The sequence below is a fragment of the Zonotrichia albicollis genome, chromosome 3 (assembly GCF_047830755.1).
Source record: "Zonotrichia albicollis isolate bZonAlb1 chromosome 3, bZonAlb1.hap1, whole genome shotgun sequence".
NCBI classification, from domain to species: domain Eukaryota; kingdom Metazoa; phylum Chordata; class Aves; order Passeriformes; family Passerellidae; genus Zonotrichia; species Zonotrichia albicollis.
The window spans coordinates 89,877,712-89,902,161 of record NC_133821.1 but is presented as its reverse complement, the minus strand read 5'-3'; the positions used below and the strand labels follow the sequence as shown (position 1 = coordinate 89,902,161).

Here is a 24,450-nt window from a genome sequence, read left to right as displayed (position 1 = left end):
CCAGACATTCTCCATGTCTACCCTCCTGGTCTGGAAGGAAGCCCACCCTTTAGGTGACATGCTTCTGGCCTCCTTGTCTAGACCTTGAGACCCTGCCTGCCGCCTTCCCCTCGTCTCCCTAACTTTCTGGGGGGGCATTCCAGCCCTTCTCATTGTGGCGGGGTGCATGACTTTACCCCATCCTAGAAAGGTCTGCAAGAACACTGTGGTGGTGAGTTCAGCATCCAAAGGCTCTTAGGACTCAGACAAAGAGCTGTTTGATTTCATGAGCTGCTGGAGGAGAATTCTTTATTTGGTACCATAATGTAAGCCTTAATGTTTCCTAACCTTAAGAGCCCTTGATCTTCAAACAGTGAAACAGGAAAAACCTTGTTCTAGGAGCTGGGTGTTGTATGTGTTCATTTCCCCTTCATTCTGGAAAGAAGCTGTGGGTCCCTGTGGTCCAAGGGTGCTTTGTTTTGAGGGTTGCATGCACAGGTCCTTGTTGTGAATTTCTCTTCTTGGATGCTGTGACTGGATTTATCTATTATATAAATAGCCTCTAGCTTTGTGTGAAATGGGGACCTTTGTGTGAAAAGTCAGTGAGGAATTCCTCATCACACCTGCATTTGTTTGATTTCTAGTGAGCACTTGACTGAATCACAGAGAAGTGAGATCTGCTACAGTCTTAGTACCTTTGATCAGGCTCTCAGCAACCCTAAATATTACTGCTGATCCTGGGCACAAAGTATTTTTCTGATAGCTGTTGCTGGGATTAAATTCAGGCATATTGCAGAAGTCTAGATTGAGTTTACACAAAACTGCTTTTACTGTGAAGAAGAGTAGCTGTACACTGCTGTGTCCCACTGATACAGATAATTTTACACTTTCTCTGTACTTTTAGGTGTAATGCAAAAAATATTTTTGGTTTAACTTTTAATTTTTGGAGATGTTTAGGAAGTTGATTAGATTGGGTCATCTGTGCATATTTGATCTAGATCAAATTTCTATAAAATTGAGAAGTAGGCTTCTGGTTTTTAATGCTCCGAAGTTAATCAGAGCTATGCCTAAGCTATAGCTGGGGACTGCTCCCCAAAGCTTGACCTGCCATCTGGTACACTATCTGCTTTCATGCATCTCTTTTTATTTTCAGTTGACCTCATTAGCTACCTGACACGGTTTGAGTGGGACATGGCCAAATACCCCATAAAGCAGCCACTGAAGAATATATCAGAAGCATTATCAAAGGTAAATTGTACTCCAGATTTTAAGATGTCAGCTTGGGGAAGTGTCTTTTGACTAATTGAGATCCCTCCCCTCATGGTAGGAGAGGAACCTTTGCCTTTGGTTTGGGCAGGAACAAGCTCAGAAGCACACACTTTGTACTAAAGCAGTTGATATTACTATTGCAGTATAAATTAAAATAACGATACATATATTGAAATTTATCCAGTCTGTAAGTATATGGTCCTTTATGAGATTCACTAGAGTACATTGATATGTTCTGTGCACTTTAATCCCCTCCATTGTAATTTTCTTTTTTTTTTTTTTCATATACTGCCATATTATTCTCCACTTCAGAGGTGTTTTTCATGAAATTGTTAGTCTGATATTAAATCAAAAGCCTTCAGGCTGAATGAATTATTTACACTGTCACTTCATTCAGAAAGGCATGATGTGTTGTTGTTCAATGTAGGTAAACAAATAAAACCATGAACTTGCCCCTTAGGTACAGCTCTAGCACAGCAGCAGCTGACCGAACCCCACTTTCTGCAGAGGCCTTTGCGCCAGGGGAGCTCTGACCCTGGCTCTCTCTTGGCCACAGGCTGGTGGTTTTAGGAGAGCTGGCAGCTGTGTCTCTGTGTTAAGGTGGTAGTTGTGGGACAGAGGGGAGAGCAAGCCCTCAAGCACTGCATTGACTCCCTTTTTTCACTTTGCTTTAGCAAGTGACTCAAATAGAAGCAGACCTGAAGACTCGATCAGCTGCGTACAACAACATTAAAGGAAATTTGCAAAGCCTGGAGAAGAAAACGATGTAAGTATTTTGCACTGGGGATGCTGTTGCTGGCCGAAACGTGGACAGTATGTGCTCACACCCATTGCTGTGTTCTGGTGGGAACAACTTTTCCAGCTTTAGAACATGCTGAGCATTTAGAGATCCAATGAGAACAGGTGGTAGCTGGTGTGGTCAGCATATCTCAAAATTAGCTCAGGGAGACTGAAGTTCCTAATAGGATTTTATTGACATTGTGAGCAGGCAGTCTTGGGAAAAGTCAACTGTTTTGCTCTGATGGGACTTCAGGGAGTCAGAAATTAGATGAGCTGTGTCAACTGGTGGATTCCTTTGCCACATGGAGCTGTGCCTGATATTCTGAACAGCATTTGCAAAGCTCCAAAGGAAACAGCTCTGTCTTTCTTGATCCTGCACCTCATTTGCATCCCACTTATATTTTTGTTTTCTTTTTTTCCTTCTGTTGCTTCAGGTAATGCACTGTTCAGGCTTCCCAAATGTTTTCTCTCCTGTCTTCATCTGCTTATGGTCTTTGCCTATGTTAGTGGTGACACCTGGGTATTTTTCTAGGATATTACTAGGGAGAATGGTAAAATCCAGTAAGTAGTAAATTTAAAACAAGTTAGATGATGCTGTGCAAGCCCTCACCCAACACATGCTCCTTTATACTATTGTTCCTACTCAGGATTGGGCACAGGGCACAGGTGGCTGCCTGCTGGCCGGGGCTCCACCAATGTGCAGAGGGAGAAGAATGGAGACCTGATGGCCAGGGACAATTCTCCTTGTCATCATTCCTCCATCTTTAAATGCTGTCAACTCTGGTGTCCACCAGTGCTAGATAGCTTGGGTTGAACAAACATTGAATAAGTTACCAGCCAGTTAGTTAATATTTAGACTGGCCCAGGGAACCTCAAACCCAAAACTAATAATTTAGGTCCTTCTTCACTCCTGCCCAGTGACAGGGAGGGCATCTCCTTTTCACACCTAGTGCTTTCCAGCCACATACAGCCAGCCCTGGCTATCTACATGTCCTAGGAATTAATGTGATCAGGTGGGCTTAGTGTGTGGAGACCTCCTGCAGGTGCCACCTGTGCATGAGACTGCTGCTCTCGCTGCTGTTCAGCAGGAGTGTCTCAGCCTGCTGGTCCACAGCAGTCCAGGAATGCCAGGTTGCTGTGATAACTTAGGTCTGTACATACATGTTTCACTCTGCCTGCAGCACAGTCACACAAGCAGCTCAACAGGCTTCCTGAGAGAGCAGGTGCTTCCCACAAGATGCGGTGATGACTGGGAGCAGATGTGCACTTCCCAAGTATTTACACCCTTACTGTAAAAACAATAGCAGCAGAATGGTGTGTTTTACATAAAGGACATAAACTGGCCTTCTCTAGTCACCAATATTGTGTCCTTTAGTATTAGTTACTTTTTGAGTCTTTTAGTTAGAGTAAAAATAACAGAACAGCTATTTAAGAAGTGTAGCTGTGTCCTTTAGCCACCTCTTTCTGGACCTTCTTCTACCCCAGTATAGATTAGCATCTCCACCCACAGCACAATGCCCCCAATGTTGCACTGCTGAGTTCCTGCTACTGTTATTTTTACTTTGTCTTCTTCACCGTAGGGGAAATCTTCTGACCCGGACCCTGGCAGACATTGTGCACAAAGAAGACTTTGTTCTCAACTCTGAGTATCTTATCACGCTGCTCGTCGTGGTGCCAAAGTAAGGCAGCAGTGGGTGGCACTGAGTCCCAGGCCTAAGCACCACAACCAGGTGACATCTCGTCAGGTTGGGGCAGCTCCTGACTGCCCTGCTGGGACACAGGTGGAGCCCGTAGCAAAGAAGAAAAAACAATTTCTGCCAAGAGTGGTGCTAGCACAAAAGAGGGAGATAAAGACTGTGCCAAAGCTGGAGCAGGACAATTGGCCTGAGGGTTCTTCATGGTTACAAGTGGGTTCTCAGTCTCCTGATAGGAATAGTATGAGCTAAAAGAAAACCAGATTTTGACTGCAGCCTAGCCAGTCTCTAAAAGGAATTAGACCTGTTCAACTCACAATCTCTCTCTGCTGGCTGTACTCTTGTAAGTGGTCATACATAGGATGACTGCTGACAATAGGGAAGTTACACCAGGTTCTCCTCAGAGCCCTACACAAAACTTTTCCTCTCCATATAGCCCTGTCCCAGCACACACATACAGCACCATCCCTCTTCTGTCTTCTCTCTTTGCAAACTCCTGCCATACCCTTGTTCCTTTCTCACAGGGCTGGCATTCACCATGAGTGCAGTCTAGCACCAGATCAGCTCTGGGATTGCACATAGCAGATGTAGCACACCTACCCATGGACCAGAGCAGCTTGTGCAGGGGTCCTGGAGCATGGGACACTGTGTGGCAGCCTGGAAGTATATGCCACGTTCTTCCCACCATCAATTTCCTGATACTGACCCTTCCTGAAGCCAAGATCCAAAGCGAAGACAGCCTGTAGTATTGAGGGAAGCATCTCCTCAGCTGGTGACTAGGAGAGGAAAGGATAGGCTTAATGCATTTTAATGATATAACCAAGCACAAAGAGTTCAACCCTTCTACCCTAAGTTATTAGCATAATTAACTACATATATCAACATTTGCTTTCCAGTATATAGTATTTATTTACTGTGCTTTGTTTTGTGTTGCTCAAAGGTCAAGCTATGTACAGTGGCAGAAGACCTATGAATCACTCTCAGATATGGTAGTACCTCGCTCCACCAAGTAAGTGAAATTCCAAATTAAGCTCTGTGTTTGTTTCTGAGATCCCTGTCTTGTTTCAGTCCTTCAAACTGGTGGATCCTAGAGGAAATCACTAGTCTAAATGCATAGGCTCCACATTAATATATTTGCAATTCAAATAGAAATTAGTTTGTTGAAGGAAAGTACAGATGAAAGAAAGAAAGGTCAGGTTTTTTTACAATTAGCTTCTCTTTTCCTGTAATCTATTTGTTTTTATTTTCAACCAGACTGTTGCTTCTTTTTGTGTAAAACAGGCAATTTATTACATTAATTGAGGTATAGTTCAGACATATGCAATCATATAGAGCTTTATGGAAAGTACTTTATAAAAAGATGAAACACTAAATATGCATTTTTAATTGCTTCCTGTTGTAGCATAGAATAATTCAGCATACTGTCATTTGAACTAGCAAAAGCCATATTAATTCATTCTTTCACCTTGGGTAAAAAAATCTTTCCTAGGACTTAAATATTCCATTACATAGCTCATGCAGACTATGAGATCCAGTCCAGGGCACAAAAGCTGACCATGGTATTACCTGAAATGCAGAAGGTGGAAAGCATAGAGAAAGAAACAAGCTGTCTTGTCTACTGCCTGTGACGAAAACACAAGTGCATGTAAAGCTGGGGCAATGTTACCAGGAAACACAGAAAAATCAGGCAGACAGAATATGTGTGTATTCAGTGGGCTCAAGAACTAAACCAATTGAGTTTTACATTGAGATAGAGTAGCCAGTGCAAGTAGAGTTGTTGTTTCCTATTTCTGTCACAGCAGTTTTGAAAAAGCAGGGTGTTGTTCAGTATCATAAACGAAAATAGAAAGAATTGCAAAAGAGGAAGATGAGGTAGGTAAAAAAGGCATGAGGGATTTGCCATGTCAAATCACAGCAGTGGATTTCCCTCCCACAGAATGATTGCTGAGGATGCAGAGGGAGGACTCTTCACTGTGACCCTATTTAGAAAAGTGATGGATGACTTTAAGGCTAAAGCCAGGGAGAACAGGTAAGAAGCCCTGACTGCTGGGCAGGGCAGGCTAGCAAGAGATGAGGATCGGGTGAGGCTTGCTGTGTGTGCAGGATGCTGAATCCATCACTGGTTTTAGGACTTCTTGACTGCTTGTGTTTCTGTTGGTCCTAAAGCCATTGAGAAGGCAAGGTGGGAAGGAGCTGTGGTAGCAGAATGAGTGATCCTTTTCTTTAAGCTCCAAGTTACAGATCCTGGAATTGGCCTTTCTGCTCTCATTCTGCTGGCTTTCTGGGGGTGATTTCAGCTCCTACCCTCCCCATACTTTAACTTGTTAAATGGCTTAAATGGCTAGCAACTTCCCATACTTGCTTCTCCTTGGAAAAAAGAAATGAGTTTGCCTGGACTAAGGCTTGTGAGAGCAAATGTCATTCAATTGTAGGTTCATGGTTCGAGAATTTTATTATGATGAGAAGGAACTGAAATGTGAAAAGGAAGAGCTGATGAAATTAGCTTCTGACAAGAAGCAACAATATGTAAGTAGCACCTTATGAGTTGGTGGCCCACATAGTGGCAGCCTTTGCTACCAGGGTGCCTAAACACCTCTCTCAGAAATGGCTTTATGGTTCCAACTGTCTCTGGTGAGCTCATTTAGCCCATAAAACTGAGGCATATATAATGATAATAATAAAATTATCATAATTAAGAAAAATAATGATTTGGCCAAGGTCACTTGAGTTTCTGATAGACTGGGAGCTACTATCAGGCTGCCTGGGAGGTATCCCAGCAGTCCATGATGGCCTCAGTGGCAGTGCTAGCTATGGAACTGCTTCACTCAGCGAGGGGATCACAGCACTGTTCTGGTCTCACAGGGCCCCTTACTGCGCTGGCTGAAGGTGAACTTCAGTGAAGCATTTGTGGCTTGGATTCACGTGAAAGCCTTGAGAGTTTTTGTTGAATCTGTCCTCAGGTGAGTACACACACAGTGCAGGCAGAGATTCCTGGGCAAGTCAAAATGTACAGCTCTCTTCCTGGTCCAGGTCCTTTGTGGGAAGAGCCCTTACTCACCTTTTTTGTCTTGCTCGAGGTGTGTGCCTTACACACTCCATTCCAGAAGCTCACAGCAGACAATATAGACATCCACAAAAAAGGTGACATACATATCTGGTGAAAAACGATTTTTTGGGGGTACTTACAGGGAAGGGGAAAACAGAAAGGCACTGTTTAGTTGACTTTTGGCTTCAAAAAGAAAAGGCTTTCCAATAAGGAGGCAGTGTTGTTTCTGCAACACACAACCAGTGGGCATGCCTGGAGGCTGAGGAGGGAGAAGGGCACGAGCAGACGGCTGTGGCCCTTCCCAGCAGGTGATCAGGTATGTTGTGTTCCAAGGTATGGCCTCCCTGTGAATTTCCAAGCAATGCTGCTGCAGCCAAACAGGAAGTCTGTGAAGCGCCTGAGAGACGTCCTGAACGTGGTCTTCAAACACCTGGATGAAGTTGCAGCAGCAAGTATAATGGATGTATGTACTTGGACCGCAGGTGCACATGCTGTAGCTTCTCTCAGCTTAGCTGAATGAACACTTCCACTGTAATGGGGTTAGAGCATGCATCTGCTCACATCTTGCCATGACAGGAGTCTTGGATGCAGCTCTAATCCCAGCTGGTTACAGACTGGATTAGGGTAGGCTCAGATTATGATGCAGAGAGATTGCTTGCATCTTGAAGCATCTGATGTTTACAGCTACCAGTACAAAACAGGTCTGCTCAATTATGGCTGTTCATCTACATAAAAAGCTTAAAATCTACTATAAACATTCAGATCGACACAAGCAAGAAACATTAATTTGGAACTAAAACCTAGGACTGTCACACCTCTGTCCTCTGTAAAAGGCTGTCATTTATAAATAACAAGGCCTTCAAAAAGCAGCAGTACTTGCTTTCTCCTTCCCCGTATGTTGAATTACAATTCGAAACAATTTAGGCTTAAGCAATAAATGAGGTTGCAGGCCTTCAAAACAGCCTAAAACCAGCAAGCATGGGTCCCATTGCAGGATGGGAACACAGAGATGAGTTGCTGTGAGCTGAAGCACGCAAAAATGCTACAAGTTCATAACAGCACAGGCATGAATACTCAATGCTAATTACATTAGGCAGCCTGAAACAAGAAGCAGAGCAGATTCTCAGTGAATTCCCCACCTTAAGCATGGCACATACAAAGCTCCATTGCACCTGTGGGAAAGGAGCACAAAAGCAATCCCCTGGAGCTTGGAACTGCGCAGGTTTACTGGTACTAAAGTGGTTATTTCCTTTTGCAGCCTGGCGTGGACATCCCTGGGTTACAACTGAACAATCAAGAATACTATCCTTATGTCTATTTCAAGATTGACCTCAGTCTTCTTGACTGCAGTTAAAGAAGAATTGCTCAAGCTTCATCTATTAAGTTTCAAGACTGTCATGTTACTGTAAAACAATCTTTAGCTGCTGAAAGTCAAATTAAAATGCAACTACTGTAGCAGGATGAGCTTCCTACCACTTCTAGTAATTTTTAGTGACTACAGTAAAAGTTATCTCTTATTCATAGTTTTACAAAAACATATTTCAGAGGCAGAGGTACTATGGTAGTATTTATTTTTTGGTAAATTACAAAGATGGAATATCTACTGGACTTGAAATAAAACAAATTAAAAAGTATGGTGGCTAACGGATCTACTAGGTGTATACAGTCCTCTTTTTCTAACAAAGCAAACTTAAAAAAATCCAAACAGAAAAAGTAGAAAGCATCAGAGCAAAGCCCAAAGTTCCTTTAATTTAACAAAACCCAAAAGCCCCAGAGGAAAGTGCTGTGGAACTTATCATAATATGACTTACAGTCCCAAGTACTCATGAGTTTAGTTTTTGCAAAGATATTTCAGTTAGAACAGTTCTGTTACAGCTCATCTGCTGGGATGAGTTAAGAGTTGGAGCACATGTCCTGCACAGCATCAGCAGTTACTGCTGGCTGCCCATGGTTCCGACACTGCCTTTTATGAGGATGAACTACGGGCAATCTCTTACAGACACCAGATGACAAATATCCACGTTATGTTATTTCCTTGAAAGAAGGGGAATCTTTCAGCTCTTTCATTCCTTATTTATAAACAAGCTGATCACATCAGGGTCACTTCACTACACACCAATATACAAGACATAGAGAGCAATATAATGATGGTATTTTTATTAAAAAAGCAGCAGTAAACATCCCTATTCACAGTCCTGATTCCCCTTCCAAAGGAAATAGCAATTTCAGATCAAAACAATGCCAGATGGGAAGTGAAGAAATATTACTTTATTTGCTGGAGACAGCACCAGGGTGGTTGTCTGTTAGCACCTGGAAATCCTTATGCCCTAAACCAGAGATTAGCTTCATCACTAATCCAGGGGAAAAGACTGACAGCTCCCAGCATCTCTCATTGCAGCAGCAACCCCACTTCCATTGTTATAATGATCTTATGAAGCCTGGCACAAAGAAAGAGAAAGCCCCTGAGAAGGAACAGGAAAAGGAAGACTGAAGAGCATTTAAACTAAGATTGTCCATCTTATCAAGCTTTTTAGCCAAACTGTCAAGATCTCACAGCAAGGAGGTGGTTTAGGACTCCCCTCTGCACAAACCTCTATTCTAAAGTTCACTTTGAAGAGTCATCCAAAATGGGACTGCTTGTACTATGTGCACCTTTCTTACTCTATACAAGACTAACACTGTGTGTCAAAAAATATTTTATTCTTTAATTGAAACAGAAGCTGAGCAGTTTCCACCTCCATGAAAAAAATTACAGTTAAAATTGGTTACACTAACAGCCTCCAGTAACACTCAAACAGCACATTATCAACAAAATAAAACTCAAGATGTTCCAAAGAAATATCCATGTTGTCCTCAAAATATTTGTTACACAATACAATCAAGTTTACTGGTTATGACAATTCATAGAATTTCTGCAATGTTTTCTTGAGATGCGTACAGTCCACTGCTGCAGTGCATCCACTAGCACAGTGTGTCATGTGCTACTTCTCCAGAAAAAGGCCACTGAAATATCTGTCTGATTGTGATCCAGGCTGCAAACTGCTGCACAGGCTCTCCCAAGAAAAGTTGTTTCCTGAAGATCTCACAGCTCATCTTTACCCAAGTCATCCAGATCCACATCACTGAGATCAATGTCATCTTCAACTGGAAGCTGTTAAAAAGGGAAGGTTTTGAGTACATGTTTAGAAGTGCCAGGAGATCCCTGAGTTGGAAAGATTCTTACTTCATCCTGAGAGTAAAGCTCTCTCCTGTCATCTCTTTCATTCACAAAACTCCCAAGTGCACTAAGCACAGGACAAGTGATCAGAGTTTAGACTAGGAGGTTGGTTTTTCACTAATCAAAACACTCCAGATGAAGGCTATACAAATAAACAATGTAACAAAACTACTACCCTATTCTGTGTTTTTATCTATCTGGAGTAGATCAAAGGCTGCAGTAACTTCAGTTTTTACACCAATGTTGAACCTTAAGAAGGCAGACTTGGTCACCATGTTATTTATTACACAGGCTTTACCTAAAGCTTTCTGGCATTAAAACCTTGATGGCAAGGTCAGCATATTCAGAACTCCACAACACTGGGGGTGTTGAATGCATGCACTACCACCTCCCTTAGTCAGCAGTGGTAATACATTTCTGCCTCAAGTGATCCAGCTTTCAGATCACATCCTAACAGCAGGAGGAACATCTGGGCTGCAATGTCAGATGATCAATGTACCATTTGGTCTGCTGGCAGGATTAAGATAAGGGGAAACCACCAACACAACTTGCCACAATCTTGTTAGAACAGGAACTTTCACACTGACAGCTGTTAGTTACTTCTGAACACTATTGCTGAGCACTCTCAGAAATGGAGTATCTCTTACCTCACCATCTTTGCCATCCCAAGGTTCAACTGAATGAATTTTGGGGAAAGCTCCACCACCCACTGGTGCTGTAGAGCCACGACCAACAGAGAGTTCCCTGAGAAAAAACAAACAGAATTAAATTTAAGGAATTCCTCCAACCTCCAGCCATCTGGAACAGAGCCTGCTTCAGATAAGAGGAATACAAGTTCAAGATTTCATCTCTTTAAGTAGATCTAAACTATCTGAATGCAAAAACCTCAAGAAGCAGAAAATTACAGAGTTCTTAAAGCACCATTGAAAATTCACAAGTGGATTCAAAGACATCTGTGAGATACACTATTTCATAGTTCAGCAGTGTAAAAATGAGATCAATGCAGCCTCTTTAACAGTTTATCACTTAAAGCAACTCCAAGGGAAGCCTGTAATTCTAGTTCTGGAAGTCACCTGCAAGTGTTAGTGGAAATCACCAATGATTTTCTTTACTGGAGGCAGCCTCCATGGGTTCCACAGGGTTTGAGGTAACCAGCTTTATTAGAGGCACTCCATCCTAAGCTTGCTAGTTAGGCTTGCTGAAAAAACCCAGCATTAAAATCCTGAGGACCTAATCCCTTTGCATCTTTCAGAGGCAAGCAAGACTGAATTAGCATTCGTCCCCAAATGGAGTTGACAGTTTTTCTGCTCTTCATAGTGCCTATTTCTTTACTTGTAGTCAACACTGCTGAGACTGCTTATTAGATTGCAGAAGCTGCCTACATCAGCTGAGTGAATGGCCAGCCACACCAGCCATGATCATACTGCTTTCTCTAGGCAGCATAGCTGAGCTGAACTGGCAGTAAGAGATTATTCTAGCAAGCAGTGCTGCATGATAAGACAATACCAAACCTAATGCAATATAAGCTGTTAAATTGGCTGTTGTGTCCTTGAAGCACCATCCAGCCTCACCCAGGAGAGGCCTCACTAAGATGGACAGACTAAGAGAATTTGCCATGTTTCACAAAGGCAGACACTTTCATGTGCATTAGTACAAACCATCTGGTATTTCTCTTGCATCTGTATCCTGACTTTACCTCGATGCCCTAAGAATGTTCCTTTTTTTGGCATTAAGAAGGAAGTCTGATCACTTTCACAGATAAGACTATAGCACTGATTCCATTAATCCAGTAGGAACTGCATTCAATTAATGTGCTTTTTATGGCAAGGTGGGGAGAGGCTGTTGCATTTGCTTTTGCAATTCTTGCTGTTTCTCTGCCATTCTCCAAGGACAAACATGGAAACAACACTTCTAAAGTAAGGTCTCAAGGGCTCTTGCATAATTTACAGCAGCTGATCCTTTATGTGTGTCCTGAGGTGACTTCATAATGCTTCTATCCCCATTTGTCTGTTTAGGCCAGAAATAAGTTTTGCACCTTTAAAAGTGGTTCCAAGAGCAAAGGGAGAGAGAGAAGAAGCGCGCAGTTTGTTATCAGAAACTGCACTCACTCCCCCACATCCTTCTCCTGAACAGTGCTGTCTGCAGCACAGACAGACGGCAGGAGAGCACTTTGCTTTTAGCTAGCTAAGGCAGAGAAGTTCCCTGGACTGTGGTTTTTATTTTTTTTTTTTTGAATGGTTTAAACCTGATCTGGACTGAAAGCCCAGAAGAGTACCAGCAGCTCACATCTGTGGCCCACCAGGCTGGGCCTGAGCCACGGCATTTCCAGCACTGGAGGGATGATAACACACTGAGTGAGCCGAACTGCAGCCCAGGGAGGGGACTTTGAGTTAGTCACCTCTTCAGAGCAGCGAGAGCTTTTATTGTTAAATACAGGGTGGGGTTTTTTTGTGCTGGTAAATGCTTTGCCTGTTAAATAAACAGGTTTTTTCCACTTTTCTCCAAGGAAATCTTTTCCCAAACCAGTTGGGGGAGGGGCTGCTTAAATTTACTTTCTAAAAGAACCCCTTTAGGATTGTTCTCCCAAATCTGCCATAAACCAGGACAATGTGGAAGCAGAGTTCCCACTTCAGTTTGACCACACTAAAGTAATAGTTTAAGTTTAGTTGCTCTGTTTCAGTGCTGCTGCCACCTTCTGTCATCCTCTTCATTTCCTTTCCCTATTCCATTCTTCTCAGCACTGGCTCTTGCCCAGCTACATAAGAGGCAGTTTCACAGGACTTGTGCTGAGCAGTGAGTTACTGACTTTTTGGATGGATTGTTTCAACTCTCCCAATCAATTTATCAAGTGCCAGGAGAATGGAAAGTTGGGAGGGGGAAGACAGGACCAAACTGAATCAGAAAGATGAACAGCAACATATACAACCTCAAGAACTTCAAGAGCACCCACTGTGATTCCCAAACTGGGGACTTTCCAATTACTAATGACTAGTCAGAATGCACCATCTGAATTAAACGGAATTTATTAGTAAGTTATTTCTTAAGACAAACAGAATTTTTCAAAATCAAAGTCTACTTCTGTTTTCAAATATTGTACTAAAACTACCTATCTAAATGGCCAACTTATTTCTGCAACCCAAAAGAGGTAATGACTGCTTTATTGCAATTGCCATTGAAACCATTCCCTGACTCCACAGAATTCTCATCTTAATTCCCTTAACCATGCAAGTCTTGTGTGGTGCAGGAGTGTGCTTGTAGTCTAAATCATAGCCCTAGATACAGAAAGATTTAAGTCACTTAAAGATTACATACCTGAGAAACTCATTAATCCCTTGCTCACTGAATGATCCTTTCAGAAGGGCAAATTTCATCTTCCGAGCATTAACAGCTGCCATTGCTGGATACCCAAAGCCTCCAATGCCCAGAGAGCTCTCAAGATCTGATTGAGCACCTGCTTCTGTCCACAGCCACCTTGAGGAAAAGATGAAATAGGAAACTAATAATGAGGATAGGCACCACAATAATTTTCAAATCACATATCCTGCAACCCTGCAGAGTTCAAGCAGGGCTCTGTATTGCCCTTGACACTTTCAAAGTCAGTAGGGAAAAGGAAACTCCTGATCCTGAACCTTACAACAGAAGAAAGCTCCCTCTCAGCAGCACCTCTAGGCCAGTCCCCCTCACACACCCACCAAAAGCTGGATAAGAACAGCCACTACACACAGTGCAGGGGAAGAACTATGTTAGCAATGTGAACACACAGCTACACTTTAGCTGGTATTAAGGGGAAGGTTTAAAAGGACTTAAGTCACAGATCTAAAGATTCCAAAGTCCTGCCCAAATATCACTATGGAGGATTTCTAGCTAAGGACACTCAGTCCTCATTCCTCTCATCTTGGCAAGACGCCTGAGGAACCTCTGGAATGAGCCAATCTCAGCATTTTCCCCCAGGCTTTCATGCCATTTTGCTCCTCTTCACAGCAGTCAGTGTGACAGAACAGCTCTCACTTTCCTGAGAAGTCCAAGAGATTCTAACCTGCACCTAAGAGAAGAAGGAGTAAAGGCACAGCCTGCTGGCCTGTTTCTTTGAGAGCATGAAACATGCTAATGAACTGCAATTTACTTGTCTCTTTGAGAATTCAACAGTCACACTGGCACATTCACCAACCAGCAAAAGATGGTAAAAGAAACCTCCCTAAAATACTTGACTATTCAGGACAAGAGTAAAAGATGCTTAATCTCATTAATGCTTAGATATCACTTGTAAATGCAGAATTTGAGAAGTGGATGAAATTTTTTAAAAAGGGCTATTTTAAAGTCACAGCATTCATTTCTCCAGTAATTAGTAAAATACCAAGATATGCTACCCTGAACAAGGAACAACCCTTTCTGTAGCTTAAACAAGTATCATACAAATTTTATCCCATTTACCCCCAGAAATGATCACATCTTTTCCAAGATGACTAATGGACAACAACACTTACCCCCACATTTTCTTTTTGTATTTTTCAGCCATTTTTAACATGACATCCAGGTAAGAATTTCTTCCTGAAGCTCCTGTTTGTTAAACAGAATTGGACAAGTTAAAATACACAACTACATGTTTTAAGTGACAAATTCATACAGAAGTCTGCTTGCTTGTATGTGTACCTGTGTCAAGAATATGAGGCAGGACAGAAATGATGCAGAGCTGATGAGCATCACAGGTGCTCTTCAGAACATCCTCACTAATTATCTAGAAGAAAGCAGCACAAAGTCAATGACAGTAAGATCTGGGTCTTCAGTTGTAACTGCACTTCTCTCCAAGAGCCTAATAACTCCATCCTGCAAGGCAGTAAGCATTGAAACAACTTGACACAAAAGCTTACAAGTCTGTTCTACTTCACTGGTCCCCTAGCACAAGAGTAATTTACAAAGAGTTCACAAAGTCTTCTGTTGAGACTTGCAGCAACAAGAAACTGCAGTACCAAAAAAGGCTTCCAGTCAGATGTCACTTTTTGCTCAAAATCACTGTTCTTGCCCAAGGCTGGAAAGAGCAGCCCCAGGCCCATGTGAATGCTCTGAGCACAAGCAGAGCCAGCAGAGGCAGCCTTTGCCTTTGTGGATGAGGATGTTCAAGCAACAGTAACAGCAACACTGGTTTTGTGGGATCTGCCTCAAAAAGGAATTGATCCAGTGACCTACAACAGTGGTATCCAACCTTTGTGCATCCTACCAGTAAATAAATTTGTAAGCATGCAGCCTCTGATATATATAAATCAATTGTATGCATATACACATACATCAACACCTATTGATGTATTAATATTAGAATGCATACAAAATAAAAAATTAAGAAGGATAAGAAAGATGAAATAAGCACCATATAAAAACATCTTTACTAATAGTACAGATATTTTTTTGTTTTTTCCTTCCTGCATCCCAACTGACTGTCTTGCGTGCACCTCACTTTGGAGACGAGCGATCACCATTTCAAATCTGCCAACAGCAAGCTGAAAAAAGAAGCCTCCTGACAGAGGGTGGAGTTTTTTGGACAACAAGCAAAACTACCCATCATGCATCTCCTAATGAGCACATGGCAAGGCTCTGCCCTTTTATTGTAAGAAAAGAGATGGGGAACAGAACTCAACTTTTTCACTCATTCCTCAAGAGCAGATTCAGACACCCTGGCACCATCCTGTCAATGCCTTCACTGTATCAATTCTGACCATCTTCCAGACAACAACAAATTGATGGCAGAAATGAGCATTCAGCTTTTTGTTACTCAAAGCTTGTCATCCTTTCCTTTCTGGGGCAAAACAGTGCAGAAGCACCACACTTAGGCAGTTTTATTTAGAGTTCATATAGACCAGTAAAAACTGCTGCCGAGAGTATGATGGAAAAGAAATTTGAGAAAATGATATATAGGTACCTCCAGGAGCTCAGGTGGTGGTGCATTATCAGAAAACAGATCCAGAGCACGAGAAATGATATCAGATCTAGTTCTCCCACCATCATAATCAACAGGGTCTTCTCCTTTCTGGAAGATTTTAATGGTGGGAAATCCACGAATCTGCAAGACAAGTTTAAACCATCAGCTCAAATACACCTGAATATTTATGGTAGAAATTATCTGCTTGTCTGATGTCCTCTAAACTAAGTGCAAAGGAGGAGATTCAACATCTTCGTGTGTCAAGTCTCACATGTTCTGACTCAACTTGAATTTTGTAGCTTCCTACCTTTGCAACAATTCAAAACAAGGTGAATGTACAATAAAATGCTGTTTGGGGTTTTGGCCTGATGACTCAGCAATGGTTTTACCTCAATTTAGATGCACCAAGCACTGCAGATTTAAGCACCATGAGGACTATCTTTACCTTGATATTTATTAAACATTGATTTTCTGATTTATCTGGGGGTGGACAACACTGGGCCTACATGGCAATAAGTGGACCTTAAGCTCCTTCAGCTACACTTCCAGTAAATCTTGCTCAGTGCTCCCTCTATGCTGTCAGCCACGTGCACTTAGAGGGAAACTATGCAGCACACTGTAAGCTCCATGGACTGTACTAAAATTTCAAGAGTATCCACTCTCTTTTGGTGAGCAACACACCTGATCTGGGCAGCTGATGTTGTCAGAGTGATCCCTGATAATTGGCTTCAAGGGTTCCAGAGATGCCCAACCAGTCTACAGTCTCAAGAAAGAGACCTCTCACTCCAGATGATAAAGGTATACAAGATGTTATGGAAATAAATAGCCTTTCTCCTCAGCAACATCCAGAATAATTCTTTTCCTCCTTCTCCATTTATTTATCATTCATTAATTATATGTGGGAAACAAACTGAATTTGTCAGTTATTTTTGGCACAAACATTGAAGTAGTACCAGACTAAAGAACAGTTCAGTAAGGATTGAAGAGAAATTTGATTTGGTAGAGATGGAAAGGAAATTGTAACCACTGCAGAGCACACTCACCCCATATCGGCCTGCCAGCATCTGATTGACTGTTGCATCTACTGCAGCCAGCTTTACTTTTCCTTTAGTTTGTTCCTTCACTTCAGTGGCAGCAGCTGCCCATTCTGGCTCCAGGCTGAAAAACAGAGTACAAGTCCCTAAGCTCTCTCAGAGCTAGCAAAGGTATACCACACTTCAACATTATGCAGAATGTTTTACTGAAGAAAAAAAGTCTCTTGCTGCGAATGACAGCTAAGAGGGTTATCCAAACAAGACTGATGTCCTTCATCTGAAGGAATTAAAAGTTTAATAAAACTTCCAGGTCTTATTTCTACTGATAACTGGGAATTTTACTGCTAAGGAGGAGTGCAGCCAGAGCAGCATGAAGGGACCCTAATCAGACGCCCACAAATTTTTGTTAGATCACTTTCCAAAAAAACTCACTTCTGGTATACCAGAGATGCAAGGTCTCTTTTAAGGGATTAAGGGTATTACACAAAACAGGCACTAACAGGAACTGAATTGTTAAAGTAAAACCTCATTTACTTTTTGCAGTGCCCACACCATGGGGCATAAAACTCCACCATCCATACATCGTCGCTATTTATGACATTCTTATCAAAGCTGTCATCAGTCAGCTCAATCACATCCTTCTTATCTCCACCTCCGCTCTCCCGGCTCTGTAAGAAACAAACAGACCCTCGCATAAGAAGTAACCAAAACTGGTCTCCCACACAGGCCAGCTCCTGTGTGTGTGTCACATTGAACCAAACGATCGTTATTTGAGCAAGATACAAAACAGGCAGTGTTAGGTCATACAACTTTCCTTTTTTAGAACTGGCTGTACACACAGCCTACTCCCCACAGCATTTTCAAGACAGAACAAATGAACCTTCTCTTGAAAAAAGAGAAATCACGTCAAGCAGACTACCAAGAAGATGGGGGAACACTTTTTCAGTTCTTCATGCACTGATCTGTCCATGAATAAAGTACTCTCCAACGCCCAACGCCATCTGGAACCAAGTCATAGTTTCCAGGCAAAACAAACAAGTGGGAGTGTGATACACACTACAGGGCACAGTCCACCCAGGTTTCTGTGTGGCCACCCTGAGGATGTGAGAATGTATTTGCACCCCAACTCAGAAATAGCAGTAGAAGCTGGAAGCGTTTCAATTTACCTTCAGGAAGAAATCCAGCAAGCCAACTTCAGAAAAACACTACCAAGTTAAAAAACGTAATCTGTCTAATTTAGATTAGGATTAGGCAAATGGTACCTGAACCACCTGGAGAATGGGGCTAACAGGAACCCCAAAGTTCAAAAGGAGATGCACCCAGAGAGTAACAGCCCCCTATACCAGTATGCACTGAGAACTGACTAGCTGGAAAGCAACTTTTCAAAGAGAAACCTAAGTGCCCTGGTGGGCAAGCTGAACATGAGCCAGCACTGCAATCCTGTGGCAAAGGTGGTCAACAGCCTCCTGAGCTGCTCTAGGCAAAGAGTTGCCAGAATGTCTGAGGAGGCAATCTTCTGCTCAGCACAATGTGAAACAGCTGGAGTGCTGTGTCTAGTTCTAGGCTCCCCCACAGAACAGGCATGCACACACTGGAGCAAGTCCAGCCAATGGTCAGAGCTGATTAAAGGCTTTGAGCACCTGATGTGTGGATGAGAGTGTGCAGGAGAGTAAAGAAAACAAAGGCAGGCTCTTTGCTGCAACAGGAGACAAAAGTGACAAAGGTGAAATATAAGAAATATCATTCTATGATTTTGTAACCTAAAACATAAGAGGAAAGATTTCTACTGTGAACACGGTCAAACACTGGAAGAGGTAGCCCAGAGAACACAGTCCATTTGGGGTCTCAGTTCTTGGAGATACAACTTTAGGAGACAGAGACTGAGCAATCTGCTCCAGCTAGTCCTGCACTGAGCAAGGCACCTGGACTGGATTAAACTCCAGACATCTCTTCCAATTCTGTGACTGAGTTTGGAGCACTGATGTCCTGTACAAGACAGCTCTCCAGCTGAAAAACAAACACACATTCCCTCAAATACCTGTCTTCCAGAACTGTATCCTCCACTTCTGCCACTAAGACGTTCTTTCACCAGGGACCGAAGAGCACTTAGAGCCGCCTCAACGATAGCGTCGCTTGTCCTGCCACCTGCAGTGCAGCAAAATAAATGATCAAACCATCAAAAGGCCAGTTTAAGGTGTGCTCCTAACTTAATTACAAACTTAATCCTCCCTCACCCTAATGGTCTTTCAGGAAAAGCAGGACTAGGCTATGAGTGATACAGTACTAGTGGTGGGACATCTGACTTAAAAACACAAGCAGCAAGACAGATTTCACTACACCTTTTTATTACCTGGCTTTTCTTATGAGGAGTGACTCTATGGCAAGCTCCAAATAAACAGGAAGAAGGGAATAATTCCTTGAAACTCCCTATCAAGATCCAACAACTATGAACTGCAGGTGGGACAGTTAGACAATGCTAAGACACACAGTTGAGTCAAACCACTCCCACCCATCTGTTTCTCCATTACTACAAGCACTAGACAGGAAGGAAAAACCACTCAACACAGCATTAACAGCTACCATGATTACTGCATTCAGGGAAGGTTTTAGGCATGCAACATCTAAAAATTCATCACATTTACCCTGATAATCCTCTGCTTTGTTTTTGTTGGCTCCAAATATCTTGATAGTTGGAAACCCTCTGACTCCATATTGTCCACCCAAGGACTGATGTTTATCTGCATCTACTGCACCCACTTTCACTACACCCTGCAGAAAAAAACCAAAAAATGACACCCAAGACTTCTACAGCAATTTAACACCTTTTGCCTGCTGGGGACACAAGGGAAGGGAAGAGAGAGGGGCAGTTACTAGGACTGCAACAGAAGAGAGGTATTTTACCCCATGAGCATTAAACTACAGAACACTATAAATGTCCATTTCTTTCTTCAGCATGACAAAATAAATTTTAAATTGTTTGGGCCACTATTTAGTTGGGGTTTTTTTTTTTTTTTGTGTGGTTTTCTATGAAGGAGAATATACATATTTCACCTAGGCAAGGGTTCAGCCAATCACAACATGACTAATTTTTCTGTAATTAAAAAAAACAGTCAACACCAATGGCTTACAAAGCTGTTTTCAGTCGTCAAGAATAATAATGAGAATTCACAGGGACAAAACTGGCTTTCTTCCTCAACAATTCAATGGCTTTTTTTAAAAAGGATACAACAAACCAAACAAAACAAAAATTCCGAGTTTTCAGGTTCCTGAATAACACTTTTCTGGCTAGAGAAGAATGATTAAAGTGTTAATGGCTATAAGGACCAAACCCTTCCACATTCCCAGTCCAGATGTCAAACAGCCAAATTCTCTTCAATACACTTCCACAAGCACACCTGAAAGGCTAAACTTACTTTTAAAGCTGTTGCTGCTTTCTTCCACTCAGGAGTTAGCCGTTGACAGTGACCACACCTTTTAGAAAGAACAAACAAACAAAATATGATAAATGTCATTCAGATCTGACAACTATTTCACAGTCACAGCAAACTGTAGGAGACTGAGGATTTACTCATGAAGAGGAAAAGAGCCTGTGCCACAAGATCAAACCATCACTCAGGCTTCTGAAGAAAAACCTCCACATTATATAGACTGCAGCAACACTATAAGAGGCACAGCAAAGCTTTCCCTAAAACTCTTGGTCCAGAGTCAAGCTGTCCCAAGAAAAGGCCATTTTCTCCAGAACGTGGAGCTTTGGATGGCAATATCACAGAGGATTTGTACAAAGATGGAATATATGTATAACCAGAATTTAAATGAAATAGAGACTCCATACTCTGGACCTGAGCAGAAAGAAGACAAAGAGGGATGCTAAATTAAGATGTACAAAGCCAATAGTTTTAAATGGAAATTGGAAATTTGAAGTGTGAATTCAGATCTGTGCTTTCACATCAGAATTAGGATCAGAAAACACAGAAGTGAGGAACTTTCTCACTCACCTACTGCACTTTAATCAGTCATTTTCAATACTAATTTAACCAGAATAAATCAAGTAGAAAAATGGCCTAGGTTTTGCTACTAGGTTTTATTTGCAAACTTGAAATGCCAAATCCTGCCTTTTCCCCTCATGAATATAATTTAAAGGACGAATCCCAAGTACAGCTATTTTGCTAGTCATGAGGCCATCAAACTGACAACTGTGTGGCCAACAACTGAATGAAACCTAGAGCTATCAGCAGCACATTCCTGTGCTGCTTCTCTGTCACAGGAGCAAGCAAGTACACAGCTGTAGTTCTTACCATGGGGCATAGAACTCCACGAGCCACAGGCTCTCGCTCTGAATGACCTCCTTGTTGAAGTTAGCTGGTGTGAGCTCTATCACATCATCACTTGCTGAATATAAGCTGTTAACTGCCAGGAACAAAGTGCAGCTCACCGTGCCTACAACGAAAAGCAAAGACATCAGCAGTCCTGTTGAACGTTTACGACTTCCCTGTTGCCATGGCTAAAACATCTCCCCATCTTTGCAAATCAGCAGTGGTGGGAAGGGATTCCAGTTAGACCAGATCAAAAAGGAAGTTAAGGCAAGATAGATGCTCTCCCTCCTTGCTTAAAATATGATTCCACAGGATCATGTAAAGTAGGGTCTGTGCCTAAAGCTAGCTGGAGTTACACCACTCCTGCTATGGCTCCCCAGAGAGACTTGTATCAAAGCTACCCTAACTCCTGCTGGCACCAGACCACCATCAGCTATGTTTTCTTTCAGTTCTTATACAGACTCCTAAGCCAATTGTTCAAACCTCTTGCACAGCAGGTACTCAAACACATCTTTTATAGGATCACATCATGCAGGACTGTCCCAACTAGGCTTGGCACAGTTACAGTGATTTTAGGACCAGCACTTGATGCACTGGTAGTGCATCATTCTTGCTCATGAGGATCTTAGTCTACCACTGATTTATGTCTTTAGGAACAGACTGGAGAATAACAGCTAAATCTCTCTGGTTACCAACTCAAGCATCCTGAGAATGCTAAAAAAACCCCAAAACATTAAAAGATAGAAGGAAATTGCTTTCTCTTATGGCTTTGTACTTCTGAGAATTTCTGGAACTTACTATTGCTTGAGACTTTGTACATAAAACCTCATAATCCTTCCTTCTTCCTAGTCAGGGAGACTGAGACATGACAAGTGTTTCTGTAACAAAATCCACCCAGCAAAAAACTTTTCTTAATCCATGAAAGACTGTACAGAGTAAGAGCTCAGACACTCAAGTTAGAACCAGACATGAAAAAGCTTTGCTGCAAGTGGTTAACAACTTGAATGGGAAGCTGCAGATCCTCTCTCAAGACTCAACAAGAGAGAAAAACAGGTCAATGATGCAGGAACTCTACAGCACGTTATACAGACTGCACAGAATCACCTATACTTTAACAGTCCCACTCAACAAAAGCCAGTGTCATTACCCCTATTCTGCAGGAGAGTGAAGCTGGCTGAACTAACATCTTCCAGGTTACTCAAGCAGAGATCAGGACTGAATTGCCACTATAAACCAGTCCCCTCTCCAGTGCACCACTACCCCATCCTAATGGTTTCTTTAGCACGAGGACCCAACCCTTTTCTTTTGGGGTGATCAAAATCTGTTTCCACCACCAGATGTATGTGTTAGATTGGCTATGCCCCTTCAGTACGCCCATACATAAGCAGCATTTCATCAGCATTGAAAAACTGACTTCCAGGGCAATCTGGAGCTGTCACAGCATGTTACCATGACCTGCAGCAGCAGCTGCTGCTGGGGTAGAGTAAGAAAAAAAGGATGGATAAAGCTTCTTGAATGTTACAGTCACTCTCAAGAGAAAAAACCTCCTCTAGACAGAATGATACCATTAAATTGAAATCAGCAGATTCTTGCTTCACCTTTTGGGTGATCTCTGGCAGAATACATTCGACAGACAGAATTCACTCAGCTGTCCCTTGAAAGATATATATATATAAAATATACCTGCTAAAGAGAACTCACAAAAGAAGGTACATGGTGAAATTCACCTAGTCCCCTGTCACTGCATCATTTTTTAAACTATGAGTCATGAACTGATGGCATAACTTTCCTTTATATAGTGAAATATTCAAGGTTTAATTCAACTTCAGCAAAGAAAAAGATCATTTTCCTATTAGCATCAAGCCAGATAAATGCAAATCTGTCCTTGTTATTAAGGAAAAAAGAAATAGATACTCTAACTACAGAAGTCGTTTTCTAATGTAAGCAAGTAACACAGACAAAAGCATCAAAAACCAGCTAAGGCAGCTCCATGCTGGTATTACTAGTTCTAACTGAACAGTAAAGTTGCAAGTCAGGAGATCTATTATAAAAAAAACTTCTGTCACGGGATGATGATGAAGATTCTGCGAAGTTCCGGCTACAATGACCCCCTCCTGCAGCAGCGCTCGGTGTGCCGGGCCCCGCATCCCCGCACACGTGCGAGCAGAGCAGAGCTCCCGGCACCTCCGGCGCTTCCTTGGAAGGGCCCGAGTGGGAATCGTCTACCGATTCCTCCGGCACACAAGAGGCGGCAGCAGGGGCAGGGGATGGGAACACCAGCTCCCATCGACTCCTCCGTTTGACCTCATTGCTCTCTTGTTGCCCTCAAAGCACCAGATAGCGAGGCAGGGCAGCCAGGCAGGCACGACACCGCCGCTTACTCAAATCAAAGACAGTCTTTGATTAGGGTGAGAGATAACCATCGTTTTCTTTTCTTGGATTTTGTTTGGGTTTTTGTGGGCTTTTTTTTTTTCTGCTGGTATCTTTAGGCTCTCTCTACATGCGCTTCTCTAAGGCACCGAGCAATCCCCCGCCCCCGCGGCACAGACCGGCCACAGCCGGACCGCGGCTGCGAGCGCTGCCCCCACACAATCAGTGGGGCTGGGAAAGCACTCTGAGATCAGGTCCAGCCCTGGCCGATCACCCCCATGCCAAACAGACCAGGGCACTGAGTGTCGCGTCCAGTCTTCCCTTAAACACAGGGACGGTGACTTCACCACCGCCCCGGGCAACCCGTTCTAACAGCTAATCACCCTACGGGTGAGGAAATTCGTAATTCATCCTAATGTCCAATCTAAAACCCCCCTAGCGCACCTTAAGACTATATCCTCTAGTCCTACTCCAAGCTGCCTGGGAGAAGAGGCCGATCCCCACCTGGCTTACAACCCCTTTTCAGGAGGCTCTCCGCTCCGCCCGCCGCCCCGCGGAGCGGCCGCACGGCCTCGGGCCCCGCTCCCTCCCTCCACGACGGGGCCCACGAAGCCGGGGAAAGGGAAGCCGCGTCCCGCCGTGTCCCGCTGCCCCCTCATACCGCGCCCCAGGCCCTCACGGCTCCTACCCCACCACAGCCGGCCCACGCCGCGCACCCCCATGGCTGCCCCGCTCTCTCGGCCACCACCGCCGCCGCCGCCACGGCCTGCGTGCCCCGCCCCGCCTGCGCCACGCGCCCCGCCGTGGACGCCGCTCATTGGCCGCGCCGGCGCCCCG

The 24,450-nt window shown here is 43.1% G+C and overlaps 2 protein-coding genes across 6 annotated transcripts in view; one reads left to right on the top strand and one right to left on the bottom strand.

The window, feature by feature from the left end:
* The window catches only part of ATP6V1C2 (ATPase H+ transporting V1 subunit C2), a 23,966-nt gene extending 14,520 nt beyond the window's left edge, over positions 1 to 9,446 (top strand). For all 5 annotated transcript variants that reach the window (XM_026793601.2, XM_026793599.2, XM_026793600.2 and 2 more), the window contains 9 exons: positions 1,133 to 1,227; positions 1,923 to 2,014; positions 3,609 to 3,707; positions 4,663 to 4,731; positions 5,659 to 5,751; positions 6,155 to 6,248; positions 6,585 to 6,682; positions 7,102 to 7,231; positions 8,027 to 9,446. In XM_026793601.2, coding sequence (XP_026649402.1) covers positions 1,133 to 1,227; positions 1,923 to 2,014; positions 3,609 to 3,707; positions 4,663 to 4,731; positions 5,659 to 5,751; positions 6,155 to 6,248; positions 6,585 to 6,682; positions 7,102 to 7,231; positions 8,027 to 8,122 — 866 coding nt within the window. In that variant the 3' untranslated portion in view covers positions 8,123 to 9,446. The remainder of the gene's footprint in view (positions 1 to 1,132; positions 1,228 to 1,922; positions 2,015 to 3,608; positions 3,708 to 4,662; positions 4,732 to 5,658; positions 5,752 to 6,154; positions 6,249 to 6,584; positions 6,683 to 7,101; positions 7,232 to 8,026) is intronic.
* On the bottom strand, positions 8,323 to 24,450 carry PDIA6 (protein disulfide isomerase family A member 6). The gene is made up of 13 exons (XM_005487196.4): positions 24,302 to 24,450; positions 21,226 to 21,367; positions 20,344 to 20,401; positions 19,573 to 19,699; positions 18,969 to 19,075; positions 17,465 to 17,598; positions 16,940 to 17,054; positions 15,897 to 16,037; positions 14,636 to 14,720; positions 14,470 to 14,542; positions 13,298 to 13,456; positions 10,633 to 10,729; positions 8,323 to 9,919 (listed from the first exon to the last, which is right to left on the bottom strand). Exons 1-13 carry the CDS (start codon positions 24,429 to 24,431, stop codon positions 9,851 to 9,853), a joined length of 1,437 nt encoding a protein of 478 aa, XP_005487253.2. The 5' UTR covers positions 24,432 to 24,450; the 3' UTR covers positions 8,323 to 9,850.